The sequence below is a fragment of the Talaromyces stipitatus genome, genomic scaffold, assembly GCF_000003125.1.
Source record: "Talaromyces stipitatus ATCC 10500 scf_1105507295517 genomic scaffold, whole genome shotgun sequence".
Taxonomy (NCBI): Eukaryota; Fungi; Ascomycota; class Eurotiomycetes; order Eurotiales; family Trichocomaceae; genus Talaromyces; species Talaromyces stipitatus.
Window position 1 is genome coordinate 1377973 of NW_002990121.1, and position 24205 is coordinate 1402177.

General features: G+C 47.0%; 9 protein-coding genes across 9 annotated transcripts, besides 4 other annotated features; 5 read left to right on the forward strand and 4 right to left on the reverse strand.

Annotated features, from left to right (window-relative positions):
• Positions 1-656: 656 nt before the first annotated feature.
• Positions 657-708: a microsatellite.
• A 1836-nt stretch (positions 709-2544) lies between these two features.
• Positions 2545-2595: a microsatellite.
• A 772-nt stretch (positions 2596-3367) lies between these two features.
• TSTA_005340 (camp independent regulatory protein) lies at positions 3368-4795 on the forward strand (the record flags this gene model as incomplete). The annotated part of the gene is made up of 2 exons (XM_002488106.1): positions 3368-3527; positions 3576-4795. The coding sequence occupies 2 exons, from the start codon at positions 3368-3370 to the stop codon at positions 4793-4795; spliced, it is 1380 nt and encodes a 459-aa protein (XP_002488151.1).
• Positions 4796-4943: 148 nt separating this feature from the next.
• Positions 4944-4976: a microsatellite.
• Positions 4977-6435: 1459 nt separating this feature from the next.
• On the forward strand, positions 6436-8243 carry TSTA_005350 (uncharacterized protein; the record flags this gene model as incomplete). The annotated part of the gene is made up of 4 exons (XM_002488107.1): positions 6436-6532; positions 6592-6615; positions 6696-7054; positions 7097-8243. 4 exons carry the CDS (start codon positions 6436-6438, stop codon positions 8057-8059), a joined length of 1443 nt encoding a protein of 480 aa, XP_002488152.1. The 3' UTR covers positions 8060-8243.
• Positions 8244-8618: 375 nt separating this feature from the next.
• On the forward strand, positions 8619-9945 carry TSTA_005360 (srpk, putative; the record flags this gene model as incomplete). The annotated part of the gene is made up of 6 exons (XM_002488108.1): positions 8619-8791; positions 8862-8976; positions 9098-9182; positions 9234-9562; positions 9647-9790; positions 9877-9945. The coding sequence occupies 6 exons, from the start codon at positions 8619-8621 to the stop codon at positions 9943-9945; spliced, it is 915 nt and encodes a 304-aa protein (XP_002488153.1).
• A 326-nt stretch (positions 9946-10271) lies between these two features.
• Positions 10272-12220, forward strand: TSTA_005370 (flavin-containing amine oxidasedehydrogenase, putative). Its single transcript, XM_002488109.1, has 3 exons — positions 10272-10425; positions 10472-11866; positions 11918-12220. Exons 1-3 carry the CDS (start codon positions 10369-10371, stop codon positions 12065-12067), a joined length of 1602 nt encoding a protein of 533 aa, XP_002488154.1. The 5' UTR covers positions 10272-10368; the 3' UTR covers positions 12068-12220.
• On the reverse strand, positions 12093-13255 carry TSTA_005380 (short chain dehydrogenase/reductase family protein; the record flags this gene model as incomplete). The annotated part of the gene is made up of 2 exons (XM_002488110.1): positions 12093-13064; positions 13118-13255. The coding sequence occupies 2 exons, from the start codon at positions 13253-13255 to the stop codon at positions 12093-12095; spliced, it is 1110 nt and encodes a 369-aa protein (XP_002488155.1).
• A 428-nt stretch (positions 13256-13683) lies between these two features.
• Positions 13684-14972, reverse strand: TSTA_005390 (quinone oxidoreductase, putative; the record flags this gene model as incomplete). Its single annotated transcript, XM_002488111.1, has 2 exons — positions 13684-14517; positions 14566-14972. The coding sequence occupies 2 exons, from the start codon at positions 14970-14972 to the stop codon at positions 13845-13847; spliced, it is 1080 nt and encodes a 359-aa protein (XP_002488156.1). The 3' UTR covers positions 13684-13844.
• Positions 14973-15108: 136 nt separating this feature from the next.
• On the reverse strand, positions 15109-17584 carry TSTA_005400 (uncharacterized protein; the record flags this gene model as incomplete). The annotated part of the gene is made up of 3 exons (XM_002488112.1): positions 15109-16368; positions 16422-17044; positions 17102-17584. The coding sequence occupies 3 exons, from the start codon at positions 17582-17584 to the stop codon at positions 15315-15317; spliced, it is 2160 nt and encodes a 719-aa protein (XP_002488157.1). The 3' UTR covers positions 15109-15314.
• A 608-nt stretch (positions 17585-18192) lies between these two features.
• TSTA_005410 (CaaX prenyl proteinase Rce1) lies at positions 18193-19823 on the reverse strand. The gene is made up of 4 exons (XM_002488113.1): positions 19422-19823; positions 19322-19368; positions 18889-19272; positions 18193-18841 (listed from the first exon to the last, which is right to left on the reverse strand). The coding sequence occupies exons 1-4, from the start codon at positions 19474-19476 to the stop codon at positions 18320-18322; spliced, it is 1008 nt and encodes a 335-aa protein (XP_002488158.1). The 5' UTR covers positions 19477-19823; the 3' UTR covers positions 18193-18319.
• Positions 19824-20688: 865 nt separating this feature from the next.
• Positions 20689-20724: a microsatellite.
• A 436-nt stretch (positions 20725-21160) lies between these two features.
• Positions 21161-23986, forward strand: TSTA_005420 (serine-rich protein, putative; the record flags this gene model as incomplete). The annotated part of the gene is made up of 2 exons (XM_002488114.1): positions 21161-23389; positions 23446-23986. The coding sequence occupies 2 exons, from the start codon at positions 21161-21163 to the stop codon at positions 23482-23484; spliced, it is 2268 nt and encodes a 755-aa protein (XP_002488159.1). The 3' UTR covers positions 23485-23986.
• Between the last annotated feature and the right edge of the window lie 219 nt (positions 23987-24205).

The window sequence follows — 24205 nt, forward strand, 5'->3', positions numbered from 1 at the left end:
GATCGGACCTTTTTGGGCCATTTTACTTTCTTGTCCCCCCCCCCTTTTTTTTTTGCCCTAATGCGGTTAACGGGCATTTTGAAGCTAAGAGGTTTTGATTAGTCGGTGTCGAAATATTGTATCGGCCAACTGCCAATCAGTTAAAATAAGACAAATCTTACGAAATTGATAGGCCTGCTGACGCCGTGTTTTCGCTGACCGGTCTCCTGTCTGTGATCTTGGCATGTTTCTACTGCTTACCTCCCTCTTGGCTCTCACTCTCGGTCAATAGCCAAACATGCTCACATAATAATACGTACTGCAGCTACGATAGATCTTATTCCACTTTGGTTCTCCCATACTCCATACAGACGTGCTAATACGCGACGTGTGGGTCAACCTTAACTCTCTACGTATCGGACGACAGGCTGGTCTCCGTGGCCTGTAAATTACATTCAGCATGTTTAATATTTAATTGAGACAGTATTGCAAATACCGTCAGATGTGAAACTTTGGGTTCCAAAATTGTGAATAGAGGATCCGCCCACGCCAGTCTTCCCGACGGCCTTTTCCTCGGGACTGGACTAGGCTGTTTTCATGTCACGCGTGACTTTGAGTTCGATGATACTTTTCATTTGTTTAAGTACATGTAACCTATATTGATTCCTACCTACCAGTATTTATTTATATATTTATTTATATATCTATTTATATATCTATTTATATATTGACAATGACAACTCTGTCAACGGTCCCATACAGAAGTGCTGTACATACAGAATACGGTGAGTCGGTGACGGTCTCTTAGAACTGCCCGGCCAGCTCCTCATTGGCCATGTCTCCATGGTCGGCTAGCTCCGTCCAATCATACCGCAGTGCAGCTACCGCAGTCCCCACTTTCTCCCGATCTTGTACTCCGTACTCCGTATGTAGTATAGTACTATGTATCCAAGGAAGAGAAGAAAAGGGTGGCTCGGAGACTTGTGCTAGGCCCGATTCATCCTAGTGCATGCTTTCTGCCTCTAATTCGCCCCATACTGAGCTATGGGGGTACTTGTCGCGACTTGTTACCTCACAAGCTAGCAGTGGCTGGTGGCTTCTTGCGCTATGACTATCGACTAGTGCAAATGCATCTGCAGCTGCATTTGGGCAGCCACTTTCAACTCCAGTCAATACGTTGGAAAACTTGAACTCGAATGCCGAATGTGTTGTGACCCGTGCTAAGCCACTTGGAGAGTAGTCTGTTGGTTAGTCAACTTAGCTGCTAGAGGGGGCCGCCGGCATAGTCGTATTTAGCGGGACTAGTTAATCTCAATTTCCACTTGCAATGCTTGCAGTGCTTGCAGCCAGTGACTTATCGCAATTCGCAACTCGCGACGGTGTCGAGGTCAACTTTCTATTAAGCGCAGACGGACACCGCGATTAAATTGTCCCTGGATTCTCTCATCAGTGCAACTCCGTTCAGCCCAGCCTATTATCAAAAGATCGTGGTTTGGCTGGGCAAAAGAGGAGAATAACAACCATGCGCTTGGGCAGCGGGTCTCGCCTCTGTGGCCACTGGGGAGCCACGACAGAGGAGAAGGAATAACCGGCGGCGGCTCGCCTTCTCCCTCCACCATCGATGATCTCTCTCTCGTTCCAATTTCCTCCTCTTGTCTCTCGGTAACATGGATGCCCGATTTCTCTGGCTGTTCGTACGTATGGAGTTGGCAGCACGGTGAAGACCGATAGATGGTGGCGCGTCAATCGTCAATTTGTCGAGCGTAGTCGTCTAACCTATAAGACCTATAAGACCTATAAGACCTATGAGTTTAGTGGCGAAAATATCAGCGTGACGAGTTAGATAGAGACGAGATAAGCTTGCGCACATTGCCAGAGACAGGCAAAAGTGGAACCATCAGCCAAATGCGATCGAGTCCATACAGCTCCGTCGGATGCGACCCGTCCTATTCTTTTTCCCATTCCATTTCTGCGAATAATGATTAATCAACCATGATCGAATCATCATCCGTCGTCATGGCCAACTAGTTGCAGACTAGATCGTGGTAAGGTTTGCTTGTCATGGGGGATTAGCTTGTTCCAAAAACACACACACGGTAGATGGATGGGGCAGGACCAGAGTCCAGCCAAGGGCCAAGACATTTTCTTTCAGCAGTGAAGAAACCCCCAACCCGAGTCCCAGTGGCGCATCGTCTAGTGGCTATCCGTGGGCCACTCGTCGAGTCTCAGACTAGACGGATATGGCTATGGACGATGAGCCGGAAATCTCCGTAGGATATGGTAACGAGAGCCTGTCGTCTTGTTGGTACGATCATGAATAACGACGTGCGATTCTGTAGTTGCCTTGTAGACTGAGGCAAGCATTGTAGGATAATACTTGTCGAGTAGATCAAAGTAGAAAGATAGATGGATAGAACGTACGTGAGAGAGAATAATAGTAGTCGCTCCTTCCTTTCGTACTGCCATATCCACAATCATCCACTCGCTCTTTCCCTTCCCAAGGTTCCTTCCCCCCCAATCCGGCCCGTGCTTGTCTTGTCGATCCAAACAAGCAACTTGGGCAAGTGCCTGCCTGCTTACCTGCCTGCCTGCCTGCCTGCCTGCCTTCCTGCCTGCGCCTGCCTCTTCGACTAGACCCGATCAATCTAAGGGCAGCTACCATCATCTTACCTTAAATCCTTAAGTAAGCACCATCTGGCACTATCCCGGTACCTACCCTTGTAACTATTTGTCTCCTCTACACCACACCTCACTTCAGACTCATCCCATTTACCTCTCCCCGGTCCGTCCATCCATGGATTCGGATCTCCTCCCAGGGTACAAGAGCGCGACTTCTTCCATCTTGTTTCTTCACTGACCCGGCTAAACCTCGGCGCTGTCCGCTGTTTCCCATCGCTTCCTGCGCTTCCTCTGCTTCCCTCCTCCCTCCTCCCCCCCCCCCGAGATACTTTTCCCCGTGATCGCGCTGCTCTTTGGTCTGTCTTTTTCGATTATTGTCCTCCAGTATTACGCTTCCTCGAAAAGCTACCTACATTCTGACTTATTCCTAACTCTTATTATCCTTCCCAACTTGGAAATATTGACATATATCACTTCGAGCACGACGGGCACTGCTGCACCATTCTTCAAAAGCGTGGGAACTGGGTGAGACGATCACTGCTACCTATCGTTTTGTCGAAATACACAAATCAACAAAGTTACTAGTCATATGTCTTGAGTTGGAGGTACCTCATCGAAATCAAGGTTCTGCGGTCAAAGTCTGTGGCTGAGAGACCCTACACATCTATCTACTGTTTAGGTGGCTTTTGTCTGTTTATTCTGCTTTCTGTTCTTTCTTTCTCTTTTCCCAGCTCCGGGTCACAAAGGCCGGGTCACAAAGGCCTCCAAAATGGCCGGCGGCACAGCGGTGCTGGAGCCGACCTACCACGGGTATGTGGCTACAACACAAGATGCGCTGATCCTATTTGAAGCTTGCTTGACTGGTGTGCTGCCTCACGTGCCGCGACGACCGCACGATCGAGAACGCAATCATCTCGTCCGCAGTGGGAGTGTGTTTATCTATGAAGAGAACACATCGGGGATCAAACGATGGACAGACGGCGTAACCTGGAGCCCCAGTCGGATCCTCGGAAATTTCCTGGTTTATCGTGAACTCGACAAGCCGTTTCCTCCAGGCGAGAAGAAGCGTGCCATGAAGAAAGGAAACAGGCGGCCAGTGCAGGCTTCTCGTCCTGGAGAGCCTTACCCGCGGTCAGACAGCAATGGCCAGTCTTATTCGCCAACGACACCAGGGTCAAATTTTGGAGATCGGCCTCAACAGTCCGATGTCGAGCGAGCGTTGGTTGGCTCTTTGGTGGACTCGTATGGCTTCAAGAATTCGGGACTTGTCAAGAAAACTATGAGTGTTACAGTGGGAGGAATCACCCACCATTTGGTATCTTACTATAGCGTGGAAGATGTGATGAAGGGCATTTTAAGTCCCCCGTCTATGCACGAGGAATTGCGTTATATCAGACCCCGGGCAGAGTTGATTTCGAAGCAGAGCTTCCGGGCTCCAATCGATGATGTTGAAACAGGACTGGAAAATACGAGCGATCCCTCACAGGCCATTTATGGATACCGCACCGCCATGATACCTACCCCAACCTATGGGATACAGAATACGCACTCGTACGATTATATGCACAGTTCGCCGTATGGCTCACACCCGAGTCAGCCGGCCCCAATCTCGTCATATGCTAGTGGACCCCTTCCTCCTCAGTCCGCATCGAATCCGTATCTACCGACTCCTTCCGGCGTGTCGCAGCTATCTGTCAAACAGGAACCCGATCAAAACTCCTATCGTTCAGGATCATACGGTACGGCGTTCGATACAATGGCTCAGAATCATCTGCCCACGACTTTACCTCCTACCCTGAACGCAACCGGCATGTCCAATTCCTTGGACCGACACCGCCATCAGCAATCCAGCAGCCCGAGTATCTATCGAAACACTTCAATGTCTGCTCGTGGAATCAGCACCGATGTGACATCTCCAACCGAACCGCATGCGTCGGCTACCCCATATTCTCGAAATAGCTTCGGTATGCCACCGCAGATGGACGCCTCCAATCACCAATCATTCGAGCAGCGTAACGTTGCAGCAGCGTCATTTGATCCCACGGTTCCACGCCGCGAGCCCAATGCCATGCCGTCGTTCTATACCGGTGCTGCCGATCGACAAAGCTACTATCCTGGGGTAGCTCACTCGAATTATCCGACAGCACAGCCAATTTCTACCTGGACCACGACCGCACCAGCTCAACCACAAATGTGATATGATACAACCTCTCTCTCTCTCTCTTCGTCTTGTTGTAACGGCCTATTGAAAATCAATGATGGATGAGCTTGGCAGGATCAAACAGGATATATACCCTTCTATTCTTTTCTCTTTTTCGCGCGCTTTTGTCGTTGATTTCAGCATGTTTTGTTTTTTTTTTTTTTTTTTTTTTTTTTTTGGTCCATGCCAGCCATTATTCTATGTGGGTGTTTGGTGTGTGGTGTGAGTGTGATTTCTTTGTATGGAACGGGTGGTCAGCTCTTCAACAAGCATCAGGGGAGGTTTATTCGAGGTGTTGGCTCCATTTCCAGCAGCAATGTTTCTTTTTTTTCCTTCTTCCTTTGACGTGTTTATGAACCATTAATTTGGTTGAAATGAAAGGGTTAGGCTGGGCGGCTTTCTGAAATCTGAATCTCTGCTGTTTATTTGCAACTTTTTTTCCAAGTTATTTATTCTTCTTTTCTTATTATTTAATATCTGTGTGTGTGGGTGTTTGAAAATCATTGAGCGGGACTTTCTGTTTCTTTCTTCGTTATTCTTACCCAAGACCGACTACCGAGAGATGGCTGAAATACTCCAGATATTTGGAGACGAGGGCTGCGCTGTCTATCCCTATTGTATCATTCTTCGATTCTTAGCCGTCATCAATACTGAATCACCATTGTCTTGGTAGAGATATTCATACCTATCTCCGTTTTGAGTCGGATTTAGTACTTCAAGGCAATTGTAATGGAACAAGTAACAATAAAGATTTGGGGAACCAGCTGAGGATTTTCATCTGCAAGTCTTGATCATTCTTATATTCGAGGATCTAATAACTAGTCTGATATCTTGCCCATAGACTCTCCTCTCCATTTTCTCCCTCTTTTCTCCTGATAAAGAGTCATCGGGATAAGCTATAACTTATCAGACTGGGAAGCCTCTATAATGATTGGCTGGGCCGGTGAGGAGAAAATCCGATCTTAGCTTCCTCACATCTCAGTTCTATATAGATACCCTCCCTTTCTTCCAATAATGCACTGATTGTTTTCCTCCTTTGTAGCGCACTTCAGAGACCCACAATCTGCCAATTTCGAGGTTTACTTTTCATTGAGTCGAAAGGTACTACTATGGTAGACATTGTGAACACGGCATCGTACGTGTGTGGAGCTTCCCGAATGATGACACCTTAGAACCTGGGTTGTATAGCAGACGAGACTATGTGCTGACGCATTTGTCTGTGCGAACCCCCGAGGAACTACGTGGAAGTCATCATTCCCTTCCTGGCTTCGCCGTTCAACTCGCAGAAGAATTGGTGGATTTCGAATTTCTCCAGCCAATACGAGTCAGTCGCTACCTTTCACGGGACCTAGCAAAGAAGCAGCATCAAATGACGCTGGTCTGTCTATCCTTTCTTCTGCTTATCATTTTGTCACCTCTAATAAATAGTGGACTCAGATATTCTTGACCCAGACAAACTGTTTAGATATACTTCCGGTCGGTGGCTGATTAATGAAAAATACCAACTAGAGCAATGCTTTGTGAAGTTTGATGTGGACAAGCTTTGTCCCCAGGCTGCATCTATATTCAGTCCCAGAGCGAAATGTGTGCACATCGGTAAGCTAGAAGGGAATTTTAACAAGGCTTTCATCCTCACTATGGAATATAGCAACGAAGTTGTAGCAAAAATTCCTTGCCCAAATGCTGGGGTACCCTCTCTGACGACAGCATCAGACGTGGCCACCTTGGAGTTTTGTATGCTCTGTGACTCGAATCTTTCCCGTCTTAGTCATGCTCATATATTCGTTTTCTAGTAAGAACACATACATCAACTCAGAGTACGAGAAGTGTATGCCTGGAGCCCGGATTCAGCTAACCCAATAGGTGCGGAATACATTATCATGCAAAAGGATCCGAGGAGTCACACTCGCCGACAGCTGGGATACAATGAGTACTTTGGAGCGCTACAAAGTGACTGACCGCGTTGTGGAAATGGAGAAGGAGCTTTACACTGTTCAGTTCCCCGCGTACGGAAGCCTCTACCGAGATTCGGTGCCGCATGACTGTCATTATCACCCACTCCCGCCTAATTTAGACCCTACTGGGCTGTTCTATATTGGACCGTCCTGTAGTCGAACAGTGTGGCATCGGAACTCGAAAGATATATCTGAGCCGGATGTTGGCCCGTGTTTAATATTCGCTTCATTTGGTTATTTCCAGCTCCTGACACATATGAAGCGACCACTTTCTGGGAGCTTGTTCTATCCAGCCCAAGACGTGAGTTAGCCCATCATTGCAAATAACAAATACGTCGTTCAGCAACAGCCCAATCATTTTAGTCAGAGTCAGTCGGCTGAGGAGTATAAATACCTCTTGGAGAAGGTGATACAGGTCTTGCTAATTCTATCGCAAGACTCACATGTGCTAGAAGGCACAAGCCCAGTCATAGGGCATACTAATTTACATCTTGGAAATATCTACGTTTCTCGCGAGGATCCAACTCTCATTGAGGGGATCATTGATTGGCAGTCAACTCAAGTAGCTCCTCTACTGATACAGGCGCGGTTTCCAGGCTTCCTCAGGCCGCCAAAAACCTACGAGTCGGGTACTGAAGTCCCTAGCTTATCAACCAGCTTTGATGAGCTGGGCCCCAGCGAGAAAGCAAAGATTACCAGTGAAAATGAGTTAGCGTCACGATCCAAGTACTACGAGATGTCTTGCCTTGCATACAACAAACGCGTCTACAATGCAATGGAGCTTGACAGAAGGCTATGGGGGCCTTTCACCTGTTGCCAACTTTTTTTCAAGTGGCAGCTTGGTTCTACTACGAAACTCTCCGGTTCGCATTTTCAAGACTGGAATGTCTTTGATCTCCCAGAAAATTGCACGCAAGAAGAGTTACAAGGATATGATGAGCAGGTGGTACAGTACCAAGACAGGCTATATCTGTGGGATATTGCAAAGACCCAGCTTTGTACTGCTGACAGTGGCTGGGTGCCGATGTTTATTATATCTCCCTCTTTGCCTGCTCAATCAACACTTGTGTCACGCGCTTGCCTTCTTCTGGCCGCTCTCTTTCTGGGGCATTCTTGTTCACCTGAGCTGTTGCGAGCTTCCCGTGAGGGTTCTTCCGCAACCAGTCCTTTAGTCGTTCGCTTTTTCCTGACTGTTTACTTGACGATACACATTATAATAGCCTGGCTTATCCTTGACTTCCTCTCCCATATCAATTTGGCATTGATACTCCGCATTGAGGGCTCCAGGACACTCGGCTATTCTTAAGCACTCGACCTGACAGTCTAGCCAGGATATCGAGCGCCAAGTTACAGAAACGATTGGTTTGGTCTTCCGTAGATTGGCACCTAGTCAATGCGTCAAATTGAAGGAGACTTACGCGATGAACGAATAAGAGGCAAAGTCTAAGCGCTGAATCTCTGAATAACTTGATAGCGCCAAACGCAATAGGAGCACACTAAAGGATCATCTCCATCACCACCCCACCAAGAGCGAGAATATCCGTGTTCGTTTTTGAGGATATGGAAGCGCAGCTCTATTTTACGATACAAAAGTCGGCGCCTGTAAATGATCGAACATGTCCTGTGATTAGGCTAATTGAGATCTGTAAGATAAATACGTACGGTGCGGTAACTAGTATAACCATTATTGACCCATCTATCAACTTGCTATTTAATAATCAACGTCAATTGTGTGTTCTCTTTGCGAAAGCATGATATACCATGCTTTTTCTTGGATTATCTCAAGACGCGCTGCTACACGATCTGCCATTTTGCAGAGCTTAATTGCGTGTCGTTCTACGTTGACATACTCGCTGTGGTCTCGAATGGATCACATCTCGTACTTTTCTAATGTTGATGCCGAACTTCTTCATCGCTATCGACCAGGAGGCTATCAACCTATAGCCTTGGGAGATACATTGAAGGGCGGAAGGTACAAGGTCCTTCACAAGTTGGGATGGGAAGATTATTCAACTGCGTGGGCTACAAGGGATCAAAGGTTGCTACATAGCCTACTATACTTCATCAGAGCATCTGGCGAACTGATGCTACTTTTTTACATCCCTCAGAGAGGAGAATTATGTCGCTGTTAAAGTTTCCATTTCGGAAAGCGAAAGCTATAGAGAAAATCGCGAAGCCTCCATTATGAAGAAGTTGGAAACTATACACCCTTGTCCCCAGCACGTAATGTGCATGCTTGATGAGTTTGATATAAAGGTCCAGATAGAATCCATAGGTGCCTTGTGGTTGATTTGCTGGGACCTAGTGTTCCTGACTTGATTGATACGCATTATTCCGATGGAAGGCTCCCTGGGAAGCTTGCAAGATTATTGCGAAACAGGCCCTTACTGGACTTGATCACCTCCATCAATTGAAAATTTGCCATGGAGGTATGTATCGTACAGTGTTGATCTAGCGGTTAGGACTTATCAGGATAATAGATCTTCACACCCGCAACTTAGTTTTTCCCGTACCATGTATGAAAGATTTGTTAGAGGACGAGGTCATTCAGATACTAAACAAACCTGAAACCAGCTTTGTTGAAAGTAAGGACGGGGAGCCGATAGATGGTGCTGGTGTACCAAAATACATTGTCAGACCTGCGGCATATCACTTCTCACTTACCCGGTCTGTGCTGCTCGACCTGAGTATAAAAATAATCGACTTCGGGGAATCATTTTGTGAGACCACGATCCCTCGGACTGTTCATACCTCATTGGTATTCAAGCACCTGAGGTCATTTTCGGAGATTGCCCAGATTATCGTGTTGGTTTGTGGAGTATGGGTTGTATGGTGCATCATCCCAGTTCCCTCCTTTGAAATTGGACATATTGCTAATATGAGTCAATAAAAGCTGTTCGAACTTTTCGTAGCCCATCCTCCATTCGATAATCTCATGCGACCGGCGATTCTTGTCGACCAGATGCGCGAAATGGCTAGTGACACGATCCCTGAGAGGTGGAGAGAAGTCTACACAACAACAATATCATCAGCCAATGTGAAATCTGTCCCAGAATCTTCATTGCAGCGATGGTTAGAAGAAATACTTTGACGGTGAACGTAAAGCAGATCTGACTCACGAAGACATCACGGAGCTGGGACGAATTATTAGCAAACTACCATGCTTTGAGCTGGGCAGTAGAGCGTCAGTAAGGGAGATATTGGATGATCCTTGGGTTTGAAGATTAATTTCGGTTATTATGATATCACTCAGAAGAAATGGAAGAGAACTCCCGATGTACAACATATATACATTCAATAAGCAAATACTATTAATAAAATATCACTCTAATCTCAGATCTGAGGATCAGATCTGAAATAGGGTTATCGTAGATCGATCGGACGATCGACCCGACCCGCCCGATAAGCGCAGTCGCAAACATCTAGATCGCGACGTCATTTGTGGTCATGAGGTTTCACCTTGATCGAATATAGAGTATTATGACTATGGTAAGAATGTAGGATGAATATCGATATGTAATGTAGATTTTTGGTTGTATAAATTGAGTCTATGGGTTGTCTTTCGGGAATTAGAGTCCCTCCACAACATCTCGAGTTAAGAGATTGAATATCACCATGCCAGAACACATGAAGAAGAGAGTCGCCGTAATAGGCGCCGGAGCTGCAGGAATGGTCCGTACCCTTTCCAATATACTGAAGCATACTAAAAAACGAACAGTCCTGCGCAGTAACCCTCGCGAACCACCCCGACAAATTCGACATCACCATTTTCGAAACAGCGCAACACGTCGGCGGCCAAGCCACAGCCATCGACCTAGACAAATCCAAATACGACGCCAGCTGGCTCAACGACGGTGTCCAGGGCGGTTCGGGCATATTCCGGCACACATTCAACTTCTTCCGACACTACGGCTATGAGCCTCAGGAAGTGAAATTGCAAATCTCCTTCGGTAAAGGGCGGGAAAATTTCTGGACAAATGTCTTTCCCAGTCCACTTGTTGATAGTTGTTCAGCCGAGATCAAAAAATTGGGGAGGGTATTGAAATGGATCAAGTATTCTTTGCCCCTTACGGGTATATTACCTGTTCAATTGGTTCTTCGATTGTGTCGATTTAGTACCGATTTTAGTAATAAGATGGTTCTACCGTTGTTGGCGCTATTTTTGGGAACGGGGAATCAAACACCCAATGTGCCTAGTGCGTTGCTGGAACGGCTTTTTGATGATCCCAATATGAGTTTGTGGGATTATGATCCGGATACTCTCCTGCCTAATCTGCCGACTATGTATACGTTTCCGAATCTCGGGGCTTTTTATCGTGATTGGGCGGAGGATTTGAGGTCAAAAGGGGTCAAGTTCAAGATGCACTGTGAAGTGGAGATTGTTCAGCGAGATAAGAAGAAAGTTGTTCTTCGGACGAGAAGGAATAAACTTGATGAACATTCACGGTCAAAGTCGAATGTGACTAGGATTCTGTCGGAGACGGATTCTGCGGAAGATGTGGAGGAGGAATTTGATGAACTTGTGCTGTGCACCCAGGCTGAAGATACGTTGAAACTGCTCGGGAGACATGCAACTTGGAAAGAGAGATGGGTTCTGGGGGGCGCAAAATACTACAACGATATCACGGTGACACACTCGGATTCAAAATACTTTCAGAGTATCTTTGAAAGTAAATATCGCGATGAACTGTGCGCTGAGCCAACATCAACGAAACGGAAAGATCAAATCTCATTTGCGACAAGTGAGCCGCAACGTCGCAAAGACGGATGGATTGGGTTCCAGCCCATGTATTATACGCATGCATACCCGACACATCTTGACAGGATTGAAATGGGATTTGACTGTACAAATTACCAATATCAGTTCCGTGAGGATATTGAGGATGGGAGGCCGCCGCCGGAACACGACCGTCATGTTTTCCAGACCATATTCTTGAATGACGCCGAAAAGCATCTGTGGACAATCGACGATATCAACAAGGACAAAATCATCGAAAGAAAATGGTGGCGTCAATTAGGTCATCGTTGGCAACATTATCTCCGCGTGATTCCTGGGATTATGTTTATCAATGGGAAGAATCGAACATTGTTCGGTGGTAGTTGGACCTTAGTTGTAAGTCAATTTATCCAAGCAACGGTCTCCAAGCTGACTTTTCTGGTTTAGAACATGCATGAAGTTGCTTGCGTTTCTGGTATTGCTGCTGCGTATCGTCTGGGGGCCGCTTATGATGCATTCGACGAGTTTGCAACAGATTTCTTTTCAATGTATCTGCTTCTCACTCATGGTGTCCGATACAAAGCTAGCAAGAAGTAATCCTTTGATATCCTGAATGAACTTGCTAGTTGGATGTAGCCGTCGCAGGACCGTCTTCATTCTCATCACTCTTGTAAGCTGGTGACTTCTTTTGCTCGGTGTTAGGCCCGCCCACAGCCTCGCCAGGTAGGGGGAAACTTAAATATTTCCAATCCTCGATCTCCTCCGTAATGCATCGCAGTCTATCACGAATACTATCCACCGCATAGGACCCTAGCAATAAACGCAGTGGAGGAAACGAGCAATGACCCAACTGCCATACTAGTTCTGCCGCTTTCACAGCACTAACAGGCTGTTTATCCCCCAGCCAAAGCAACAATCGCCGCGCATGTGCTGCTGGGGAGGAATGAGTTCGATATGGTTCACTCGTAGGTTTGATGAAGAAATGCCCGTACGCAGGCAACTGAGCTGGCGGATCGTCCCATGTCCTCGGAGTCAGCTTTGTATTGACATCGTCACGCCGTACATGACCCGGCTCAATCAAAGCAACTTTGATATTAAAACTGTCAATCTCGTACAACATACTCTCAACCAATCCCTCAACAGCGTACTTTGACGCGCAGTACGGCCCCAATCCCGGAACACCAAGAGCTCCAGACGTAGAGCTGAAAATGACATATCTTCCGGCCTTTCTATCCCGAAAATACGGTAAAGACAACTGAATTATATTTAGAGTACCCATAAAATTAGTCTCGAATTGATTGCGAATATCATAATCATCCTGATCCTCGCAGGCGCCAATGACGCCGTAGCCGGAACAGTTTGCGATGATATCGATGCGACTGAAATGCGCAATTGCGTGATCAATGACTTCACTGACTGTCTCGCGTACACGAACGTCACATAATAGTCCTAGACAGCTTTCATTCTCGGTTTGCATTCTCTGCATTGATTCGTGGCTGTCTTCGAATGTGCGGCCGACAGCAGCTACAAGGTCGTTATGCAGCAGAGCAGCTTTGACGAGAGAACGGCCCATATGACCTGTTGCGCCGAATATCTTCGTAATTTTCACTTAGCTGAGATCACTTTTGTTAAAGGTATTGTACCTACAAGCCATACAAGCTGTTTGGGAGGATTATTCGGACCCGGAGGGTCGGTGGTTGTGGGAAGCTGTACCCGGGGATCACGGGCAGCTGATGACGGGGAGAGTGCGTTTATATTCGTTGGAGGACTGCCGAATATTTCCATGACTGAGGAGAATAATCATTGGATGAATTGAGGACAAAGCATTATCGTTGAAGATTACAGGTTGACAAATCCTTATTTCAGAAATCTCAGACTGCGATAGCCAGCGTGTGGGGCCCACGCCCAGCCTACGGGAAGCCTATACTGCACTCGGCTAGTGCATGTATTCTGCCACCGCCGGGTCCTCTATCCCTGGCCTTGACGGCTTCTTTCATACACACTCATGAGTCATTTGATATTATTCACCACAGCACAGATTCCTATCATTCTGGTCGCCAGTTGAAACGATCAGTGGATGAAAATGCATCAATCAATCAGTCAAATCATCAAATCAATCTTCGAAAACGCTAAAATGCAGAATGTGTCAAGCTTCGGGGTCTTTGCAAGGATCAATAATCACGCAGTAGCGACCAATTATTTGGAAAGTATAAGAAGAGCTTTTGACTCTGGTTAAATTCACCATAGTAAGCCTTGAGTAACTAGTTTATCTATAAGCGCGTTGATTTTATGGGAAGTGGCAGTGAGGGTGACCATTTCCGGGCACTAATTGACAATGGAACATAGACCCTTCCCCTCGACTTATTTGGTCCATTCACGGCTTGATGCTCACCACCTTGCCGATGCCCGTGTGCTCTGCAGCAACATCAAATGCCATTTTCCAATCTTCCATGTCGAATGTCTTCGCGTTGACGAATTCCTCCCCACGGGGGAACAGGCCAGCCTCCAGCATCTTGACAAACTGCAGTATATCCTCTCTCTCATACATCAACTTCCCTTTAAGTGCGATATTGCGGCCAATGAAGCTCCACGGGTCCATGGGGAAGCTCGGCCCGGCGAGTCCCATGAGAATCGCACGGCCGTTGCGCCTCAAGTTCGATAAGGCACACTTGAGGTGGGTGGAATTTTCGGCGAACAACGGCGTCAAGTCAAGCACCGCGTCGGTGGGTCCAAAGGCTCGCAAGGATGCTGTGTCGACCTTCTCATCCCCCGTAATCTTGACTATATCAATGCGAGCCGTCGGCGTGCCCTTGTTGATGTGTTGTTTCAACCGGGCCAACTCCCTTTCGTTGCGGCCCATGGCAATTACTCTAGCGCCCATGGCGATGGCGACTTGCACTCCGGCACCACCAAAGCCACCAGTCGCAGGAGATATGACGATTGTCTCTCCTGGTTCAAGCCTGATGTCGCGTAATCCTCCAAATGGAACGAGCAGATAGCCAAGATAGGCCAGCTGTTGAGTGGTATATCCTAATTCATGGCATAGCCTGGTCTCGTTCAAGGGAATACAGTTCTCCAATGGCGCTCTAACGAACTCGCCAAACGCCCCATTGCGCCAGACATCTCTGCACAACTTTTGACTTCCTTCCGTCGAACCGGAATGAATGGCGCTGAGGAACAGATCGTCGGGATTGTCACGTCCGTGTATCACGCTATCGACGTAGACAAGTTGACCGGGATGCAACAGGGTAGCGTCAGGTCCCGTCTCTGCGATACGCCCGATACAGCCAGAGCCCCCGACGATGGGCTTGGGGAAATCGTAGTGCCGCTCGCCATTGTAGATGTCCCGATGGTACGAGAACACCCAGGCCTGCTCAACCTTGACAATGGCTGAGCCGTGGACTGGTGATGGGACAGGTAGCGATTTCAACTCAAAACCATTCTCCAAAGTATCGAGCTGAAGGGCTCGGTAGTGCGAAGGAAGCTGTTTCGAAGATGCCATGACGGAGACAGGCTTGTTACACGGTGTATATCTGTTAATTGTAGGTCGAAAGGCATCCAATACTTGAGAGGAACTTATTTATACATTAGATCTGTAGTAAAATTTACGGAGTTAAATTCTTAACTCATATATAATTGCTAACAGCTATGGCAATGCTCCCTAACGAATTCACACCAAGCAAAAGACCGAACCGAGCCGCGGCGTATTCGGAGATAAACAAGAAATTCTCAATGTCACGAGTGTATACTTATCATCCGAGAGCCGTGCGTGGCCAACAGGGCCTAAATAACGCTCTCCCTTACTGGTTGATCCCAACACCCTTGATCTTCAGTAACTAATCTTTCAGACAAAAGTGAGATTGAATCCGATTCCACGCTCCACGTCAGCGCCCATGGGCTCCCATATATCATCAAAATTAAAGAATTCCAGTGCGTCAATGTCCTGAAACCCTTCTTCAATTTCAAAAAGGTCATCTCTGCCTTCCCCTCGGCCATAGTCGGGCAGTGCTCGGTTTTGGACAGCCGCAAAGCAGCTTTCCAGACTTGCTTTGCCACTCTGTCCCATTCTTTGTTGAATAGAAATATTATGCCCAGTTTCTTCAGCCTGGATTAGCAGCATGCTCAACTTCATATGCAACTTGATGTTTGTTTCGCGGAGCTTGATTCGCTCTGCCCACTGCCGCTGCGCCTCGCGCACTTCCTCGATCAGCAATCTTCTATATCGGCAAGGTTCGTCCATGATGCGGTCTTCTCGGTGTTCTTCGATTTCATTGAGCAGCTCCAACGACAGCACTATGGATATATGAATCAAGCGGTGTTTGAAGAATCCGCCACCCAGCATCGTCAGTCGTGTGAATTCGGCGCTTGGCTTTGGGGATAGCAGTGCCATAGCTGCATCCAGGCTAAGTTTTCTAGAAGAGTATACAAGTGACCGTTCCTCTGCGTGATCTATCAAAAAGCGATGGAAGGGAAGTAGGAAACGACGGAGGAGAAGATCCGCAAAATTGCGCTTGAAGACACGACTGCCTTCGCTGTAATCCTTGATGCAAAACCAGCACTGGCGACATGCTTCATTTATTTTATTTATTGAGGTGCTAAGAGAGTGTGCCTTTTCTTGTATATCCTCTGTTTTAGCCCAATTTAGACACCGCAGTATCTCAAGCCTTGGCCGTATGCACCTTAGGAGGCACAGTTGGAGAGACGTGTCTGTGGTGACTTCGCTGCCCAATGTTTCTAGGATTCCGACCCTGTCAAAGAGATGATCATCATCAACATTGAAAGGGGGCTCGGTGTCAAAGTCCTCGAAAGAAATTGAAGGCGGAACTCCAGCGTCTAACGCAGCTTGAAGGTTCATCTCCAATATTGTAGCCCACAATCTCCGTCTGAGCTCAGCATGTCTATGATTTGTAGTTAGCAAGTTTCCCGCTTATTCTTCTGATTGAGATCTTACAGCATCGTCATGTTCTTGAAATGTTTTGGGTCGCGATGAAGGCCCATTTGTATGGCCGTTCGCACGATGGTCCCCATAGAAACCCATATCAGATCCCCGCCAATATACAAAACTTGACGGGCCAGGACTAAAAGGCACTGTATTTGAAGGCCGGAGATTGTAATTCTACTTTTCTCCAAGGGAGCTGAAATCCAGTTTTGTGCAAAGTGCACCCATCGAAGTGTTTCGTGGCGGAGCGGGTCGGCTTGATTGCTCGGTGGTTCACAAAGGCTATATCCTATGGTAATCACCAAGTGAACCTTGAGTCGAAGGGTATCAGATGCCTGTAGGGGATCCCTCCAATACTCTTCATATTCAGAACGGAATGATGGAACATGAAGAATGCGGAAAACCGACTCGAACCGCGACATATACAATTCTGTCATCTGATCCGCCAGTTGTTTGGACGGGATGCCGATTTCCTGAGCGCTTAGAATGCTCCCAGGTCTAGATGGTTTTGTATTTCGGCTGATCACCTTGAACTTCTGAATGATGGATCTCATTTCTAACTTCAGCCTTCGAGTCGCTTCGTTTTCTTCGGCATCGTCGGATTCTGCATTCAAAAAGGCGGAGATGCCACGGAACTAGCGAGTTTGTTTAGCGATGATACTGAACGTGGACTGTCAAAAGTTACAGCTTACAACATGAGAAGCACCCGACCAGTGGCTTTCACCAAAGAGTTTGGACTTGTTAAGAGAAATATAATCTTGCTTCGCGACTTGAGGGTCATCGGTGGTCAAGCCAGGTGCATCTACATCGCACAGACCGGTGCGATGGGAGACGAGTTGTTCTACTGCCCGCAGTCGTGTGACGATATCAATTATAGCCTTGTCTCCAGCAGATGTTGGACTGGGTATTACGTTGCCAGGTAGAACATCTTCATTCTCTCTCGATATTGGAAGAGGGCCGCCGTCAATTGGCTGGCCATCAGTTTCTGGACCCGACCAGCCAACAAGAATTTGTTGATGGGTCAGCTGCGACAGATTCGCTTTGTCAACGTAGACGCACGGCCTTGTCCATAGAACGCAATGGCAGCATGGTTGTTTGCGATCACACTTGACCTTGCGCCGGCGGCATTCGGTGCATGAAAGAGGAGGCCTGCGACGTTTCGGAGGAGGTTCCATTAGATTGAATGTACTACTTTAAAATCAGAGACCGCGGTGATTCTGGGCAGGAATAGAAGAAAGCTGAATTTGCCGCGGCGATTAATAAGGCGGCCGCGGCGTTAGGGCTAAGTTTACCGCTCTTGTCCGACGTTCCCTCTGCATCAGGCGGAGCTTGTCATGCATTGTGAGCGGGAGGAAGAAGTGTTGAACGGATATAGGGTGGAGATAAAAACAGAAAAGGATAGAAAAGGAGATTGTTGGAAAGATTGGAAAGCAGCTTGATTTACGGAGCTACGCTCTCGGGTCTATTGATAAGATATCTCCGTGACATGGGATGACTCGTTATAGAGCTGATCAGATATGTTGCAAGTATATAAATATGGTGTCGATTTGGCATGTTATTCTTTGAAAACGGCGCTTAATACCTAGGTACATGTACTACTGTTCAACGTATATGTATGCTTTGTTGTGGTACTTGCCTGGGCATCTAGGAAGAATTATTTTATATACAACACAAAATTTAAGTGTTCTTCAAGACACCTAGGTACTAACCGTGGAATGCCCAGGTGAGAGACCCTGGGACTCACCTAGAAATATTTGCTGCTGAGCTGATTCAAATCCGGTATGATCTTAAATCATATACATTAGACCATTGACTTCATATCATACAATATACAATTCCATCAACCATTCATATCCACGGTTATTGCAACATTATATCACATAGAGCCATATCAGCGTAATATACACCATCTAAAAAGAAGCCAGCGCCAACTTCGACTCCGTCAAAGGCCACAAGAGATAATAAAACTCAACCGCGCCCGACACAAGAAGCGCATAATACGCAACCGTCCAACTAACACCCAACTGACTACCCGCAACTTGCAGCGGACTAACCTCAGTATCCTCCTTGGCTCGCATCTGCGGCGGTCCGATGGGAACACCGGCTTCAACACGCCCCCACAATCGAGGCAACCCGCACCAGTTACAGAAGCTGTGGACAAGAATAACAGCTGGAAGGGAGCCTGTTCTTAGATATAGAAAAGCGGCAAACCAGCCGAAGATGGTTGTGTATGCGAACTGGAACATCGAGCGGAATAGAACGGCTGCGACTGGTGTGTCTGGGTGCGTAAGTCGGAATTCGTAGAAGTGATGTATATGTGCGATGCCGAAATATAAGGGGGTCACAAAGACGATGCGTCCTGGGGAAATTTTGGCTAGTAAGTGAAGAGTAATGATGACTGAGCGGAAGATGATTTCTTCCGTGATAGGGCCCTGGGAATATCAGCATCTGGGTCTTTCAGACGAGTTAGGGGACGTACAGCAACATAGTTACGAAAGCCAATCCAGCTCCGAAGTGTCTCTGATAGACCGTCTCCCCGGACCCACGATTTCCACCCATCCTCTGCAACGCCTCTTTCAAATAGAGGACCACTGAACAAGACAGCAGTCAAGAGAAGACTTTTAACAATCTCCACAATGCCGATAGGCCACCAGCCGAGAAGTTTCAGGGCCAACGAAAGTGGATTCTCGTCCGCCTTCAGGGCAATAAGAAACAAAACAAAGATGGTGCTGGCGATACAGGCCATTGTCACGGCCCGCACGCGACTCCGAATCACGGATGGTGCATCTCGACTGAGGGATGGAGATGGGCGGGTAGTTTTGGAGATGTAGAATGGTACCACGTATCCCAAAGTTGCAAGAACCTTTTTAGTCAGCGAGTACATACATGGGAAGCATACGGCGACCACTTACCGAGAGTACGGCGGCAGTATTGGCTGATAGAATGGGCGGGGTGATATCTATCAGTAGATCAGCATTCGTTCGCAGACAAGGCTATCTAGTGGATACTTACAGGTTTGTTTCATGTAGAGCATCTTGAAACGATCCACGATGCCGACTGGAGCCATGGCGAGCGAAGCTTATCAGTGACGGAAAGTTCTGTTGAATCTAGGTGGAGTTTCTGTCTCGGTCCAGACTTTAGCGCCTATTTCCGAGAACAGTATGTCACTGGCCAGTACTGGTATAGATCGCTTCGACAAGCCACGACTGGTTAGTCAGACATGATGGTGGTGAGATCTGTAGAGGACGTTGTTGAAACTTGAGATAAAAAGAGATGTTCGCCAAGATCTGGCTGCCAAGACTCGGCTGTTCTATATTTATCCGACAATCGAATTATTTCTGAAGACTGAAGAGACTATTTTAACACCAGCGAGTGCAGAATGATGCTCAGATGAAGGGTCAGCTATGCATACGTAGTACTCCGTATGATGATAGTAAGTCATTGCTCCTCATATCAGTGACCTGTACTCCGTACTCCGTAGAGAAACCCAATGAAACAATCCGGGGTCCTGGACGGTGATTGGCTGCCCGGTGTCGAAAATAGGAGAATGTCCTGCAGCCTGATTGGACAATAATTCACGAACCGTTCCGTCTGGCCATTCCCAAACGAGTTAAATTAATACAGATGAAACGCCAATTCGACGTGGCAGCCCGTGATTTCTTAGCCAAAATGCTGCTAAACTTTAGCTTACGGTTTTTTATTTTTATTTCTTGCTGGATGATTGGTCAATATTAGTGGGTATACCGTATCTTACGCGCCGCCTGGTTCCTAAGGCGCCAACTGTCAACGGCTGAAAAATCTTCAATTGATCTATTGACTTGTAGCAGAGATGAATAGTCAATTGAAAGCAATATTTCCTATCCAGACCTCTAGGTTTCTGCTCAAGCAGGGCGGACATCACTATTTCGCATATTGCTATTATTCAATTATCCTAGAATAATACTATTCTGCAGGTCTCACTCTAAACCAATGGCCAATGCAGTAGTAGGCGTAAAAGTAAATCTGCAGGAACATTTCATATTTCTTTTTCTCTTATCCACTCTCTCTTCTCTCTGTCCACTTACCTTGCAGTAAAAAGTTCACCGCATTCCACTCCTCGCTGCACGGCAACCCCATTCCACAGCGAGGAGCTGCACCCCTTGACTCCGGCAGGCCTCGATGCTGAACGTGCAGATTAAGCCCGATTTCATGCTTGCATACGGAGTACTACGGAGGACCTAGTCCTTGCAAGTACTTTCCTGCTCTGACTGCCGCCGCTTCATCTTCTCTTTACTCCTCTTCTCTCTCTCTCTCTCTCTCCCCCTCTCCCTCTCTCCATCTGTCAGTGTCGTTTTTCGTCGTTTCCTTGCCAGTCGTTTACGCTCATTACACTCTTTTTCTGACTTTTGTTCACATCGTTCTTTAATAATTATTTTCTTCTTCTGACGATTGCATTGATATGATATACGTAGTAATGTTTTAATATTCTATACTCCCCACAGTCGTGATCACCACTATTGATAATATCGCCCTTGCCCTAGCATTCCACCCATACAATATTGTTGTGACTATCGTTTTTATTATTGTTTATTTTTCTCGATCTTTCGAGAATCTCTTGCCCCTCTGCTACCGACCAGTCTTGTTATATTATACGATTGTTGGATCTGTCACGACCTCGACATCATTCCGACGCATTGCACGTTCTCGTTGATTACAGCACGATTGTACTACTCACTAGGTTTTGGACTTTAATGGCGATTTAAGACTGCAGCATGTCTCGGCCATCGTCAAGCGTCTCTCCGAGAAGAAGACCACTCCATGAACGCACACCATCACAGACAAATTCAAACGAGGCCTCACCAGGTCGAAGAAGCAAGAGAAGAGACGATATTGATTTCTACTCCTCCACACCTTATCCCACAAAACCGGCTCAGGTACTCTTACCCCGTCCGGGGATTGGCCAAGATTATGCGCTTCACGGCGCTTACGGGGTTTCAGATGTATCATTAGTCTCGACTGAAACAGATCATACGGCAACGGCGCCGGTTAATGTCGTGGATCATGCTGAGCATCAGCGCCGCGATGTTAGTGGGAGTAGTACGTGGGATTTTTCATCATCTGTTGATTTGGGCTATTCGTCTCAAGTTTGGGATAATGATCCGCAGTCTAGTTTGTCATCGTTTCCTACGCCACTAATACCTTCAGACGACGACAACTATGATGCGGGCGGTGTTGATGTTGCATATGAGGATAAGGCGACGTCCCGATTACAGACTGGAATGCAACAGCAACAGCAACAGTACCATCACGATATATATGGCGGCGAATTTACTGAGGACATTCTGAGGGAACCTGAAGATGAACATGAAGATGAAGAGGATGTAATCGCCCTCCCCGGACCTCCCAGAGCTTCAATCAAACCTGTACGGGATTCGTCGCCAGCAAACGAGTCAGTCGAAGAATATTCATCTTCTTCAGAGAACTTTGTCACCTACGACCAAACATCAAGCCCTAACGTGGTACCAATTGGTGCACCTTCAAGTCCGAATTTTGTATCATTAGGAAGCTCAAGTCCAAACCTGGTCACATACGGAAGCTCATCACCAGTGGCCGGGGGAATGAATCACCGTTCTGATTCAACTTCTTCGTCTTCTAATTCTATGGGCACAGTTATTCATAGACACAACAATGCCACGGGGTGGCCAATCCCTGTGTCAGCAGGTGCTTCGTCACAGCCTGCGTCATTTACCTCGAGTCCACCTGAGCAACTTCTTCGAGGGTATCAATCGGCTTCTTCTTTGGCACTATCCGGTGGTGAAACACAATTATCGCGATCAAGAACTACATCTACAGGCAGTGGCCGATCTGATAAATCGTTGAGTGATACGGCGTCGGCGGTGGTCCAGTACCCTCAGATTCGTGCGCCATCTTATGCAAGCTCTTACGCTGAATCCTCGATTCAACCAGCACCCTTACAAGTCAGACGCCCTTCACGAAGCATATCAGAGCGCTCAGTCACACGATGGAACCCGACTCTTTCTCCGGTCCCGGCTCAATCTGTGCCGGATCCATCAACCCCTGCAAGTGATGCCAACGCTGAAAGGAAACAAGGTCTAGGATTGATAAGCGCCAGCAAATCCGCATCCACAATCTGGCGCGTGGAAGAGAACGATGAACATCTCGACAGTGTATCAAACTTACCACGATCAACACTCCGCCACATCCCATCGTCATTGATTGGCAGCACCGAGTCACGACCTGGATCTAGTTCCAGTACAAACGGGTTTTTGAACGTACTCCCCAACTGGGTTCGACTATACTACCTAGGCAATAACAGCCAACTCGTACAAAATGCAGCCATGTCAATACTCGAGTCTAGTCGACCTTCAACCGCGGCTTCTCGTCCGCCGTCTCCTCATCGGTATATCAGCCAGAACCCAAATCCTATAGGCGCTGTCTCTCGTCCACGGCGTCATCCTTCTAATGAGAAGGCAGTACCAGCTCCTATCCGAGTGGTTTCCGATCACCCAGCTGATCCGCGAAGTCATTGGAAACCTATGCCCGAAGAGCAGCAGCAACAACAAGACCAAATCGAGGAATCCGCCGAAGCGACTGGAGGAAACACATCCACTCAACGCCCCTTCGCAAAAGCATCTTCACCACATCTACACCCGGATAAAAGCCATCCAAATCCGCGTTACACCTGGGTTGCACCATCCCTCGATTCAAGACAAGAACCAACCCTTGGACGCCGCAATATCCAAAAATACGCCTTTTGTCTCGGGTTCGTGTTTCCATTGATGTGGATCATAGCTGCTTTTCTGCCCTTACCCCCACAACCAAAACCAATAGACGAAGAGCAGCAGGATGCAGTCGTATCTCAGCCCGGTGCACAATATCGAATTGCGCAGTACGAGAAGAAGCGGTATCAGAATGCTCGGTGGTGGAGGAATGTAAATCGCGTGATGATTCCGGTGGGGATTTCGATTATTGCTATTATTGTATGTTCCATCCTTTTCATCTCGGTCTGAGCGAATGAGCTAACCGTTGGTAATAGGTTGTTCTAGCAGCTGTTGGAACAACAGTTGGTTTATAAATTGCTTTGCATCTCATCGACCAACGACATTACACACTCATTGGTCTTCGATTCATCCACATACTTCAGCACATTGACGACAGACATTTATACATGATTTATTTCTGACATATTTATATTCACATTTATCTCAACATTTATTCATTTCACATACGATCCTTGCAACGACTCGACAATTCTTTTCGACTTGGTTCGCGCAGCCCATTTCCATACGGCTACCTCTTCTCTTCTTCTGTACGACTAAATGACTTTAACGTGTATATATGATTGACATGTCCATTCGTCCATTCGTCGCGTCTAGTTTGACTTTTTACATTACGTACTGTCATTGCCATTTTTTGATCGAATTACACTTGTTGTTTTCCTCCCCTTTTTGTCTGCTTTTTGTTTCTTCAATGAAGTGGATTCCCAACCTTTTGAATCGGTTTGGCTCTTTTATATGTTTCACACTTGGTATAGACTGATATATATGTATATATATATATTTTGATTCTTTCCTTGGACTGGGGTGACTCCTCGTAGATTTATTTCTGGCCTTCCCTTTTTGTGCATATAATCAAGTAGATATAATAGTACACTCGACTAGGGTTATTGATAGGTCAGATTTCTGCTGCTTCAGTTCGGTCTGGATGAGAATGGCAGAGTTCTCCCCTGAGAATCCTGCATCGTAACTCTGTATCTCCTGAATTTGGGAAGAAATACAACTATCGCTAGAAAGAGA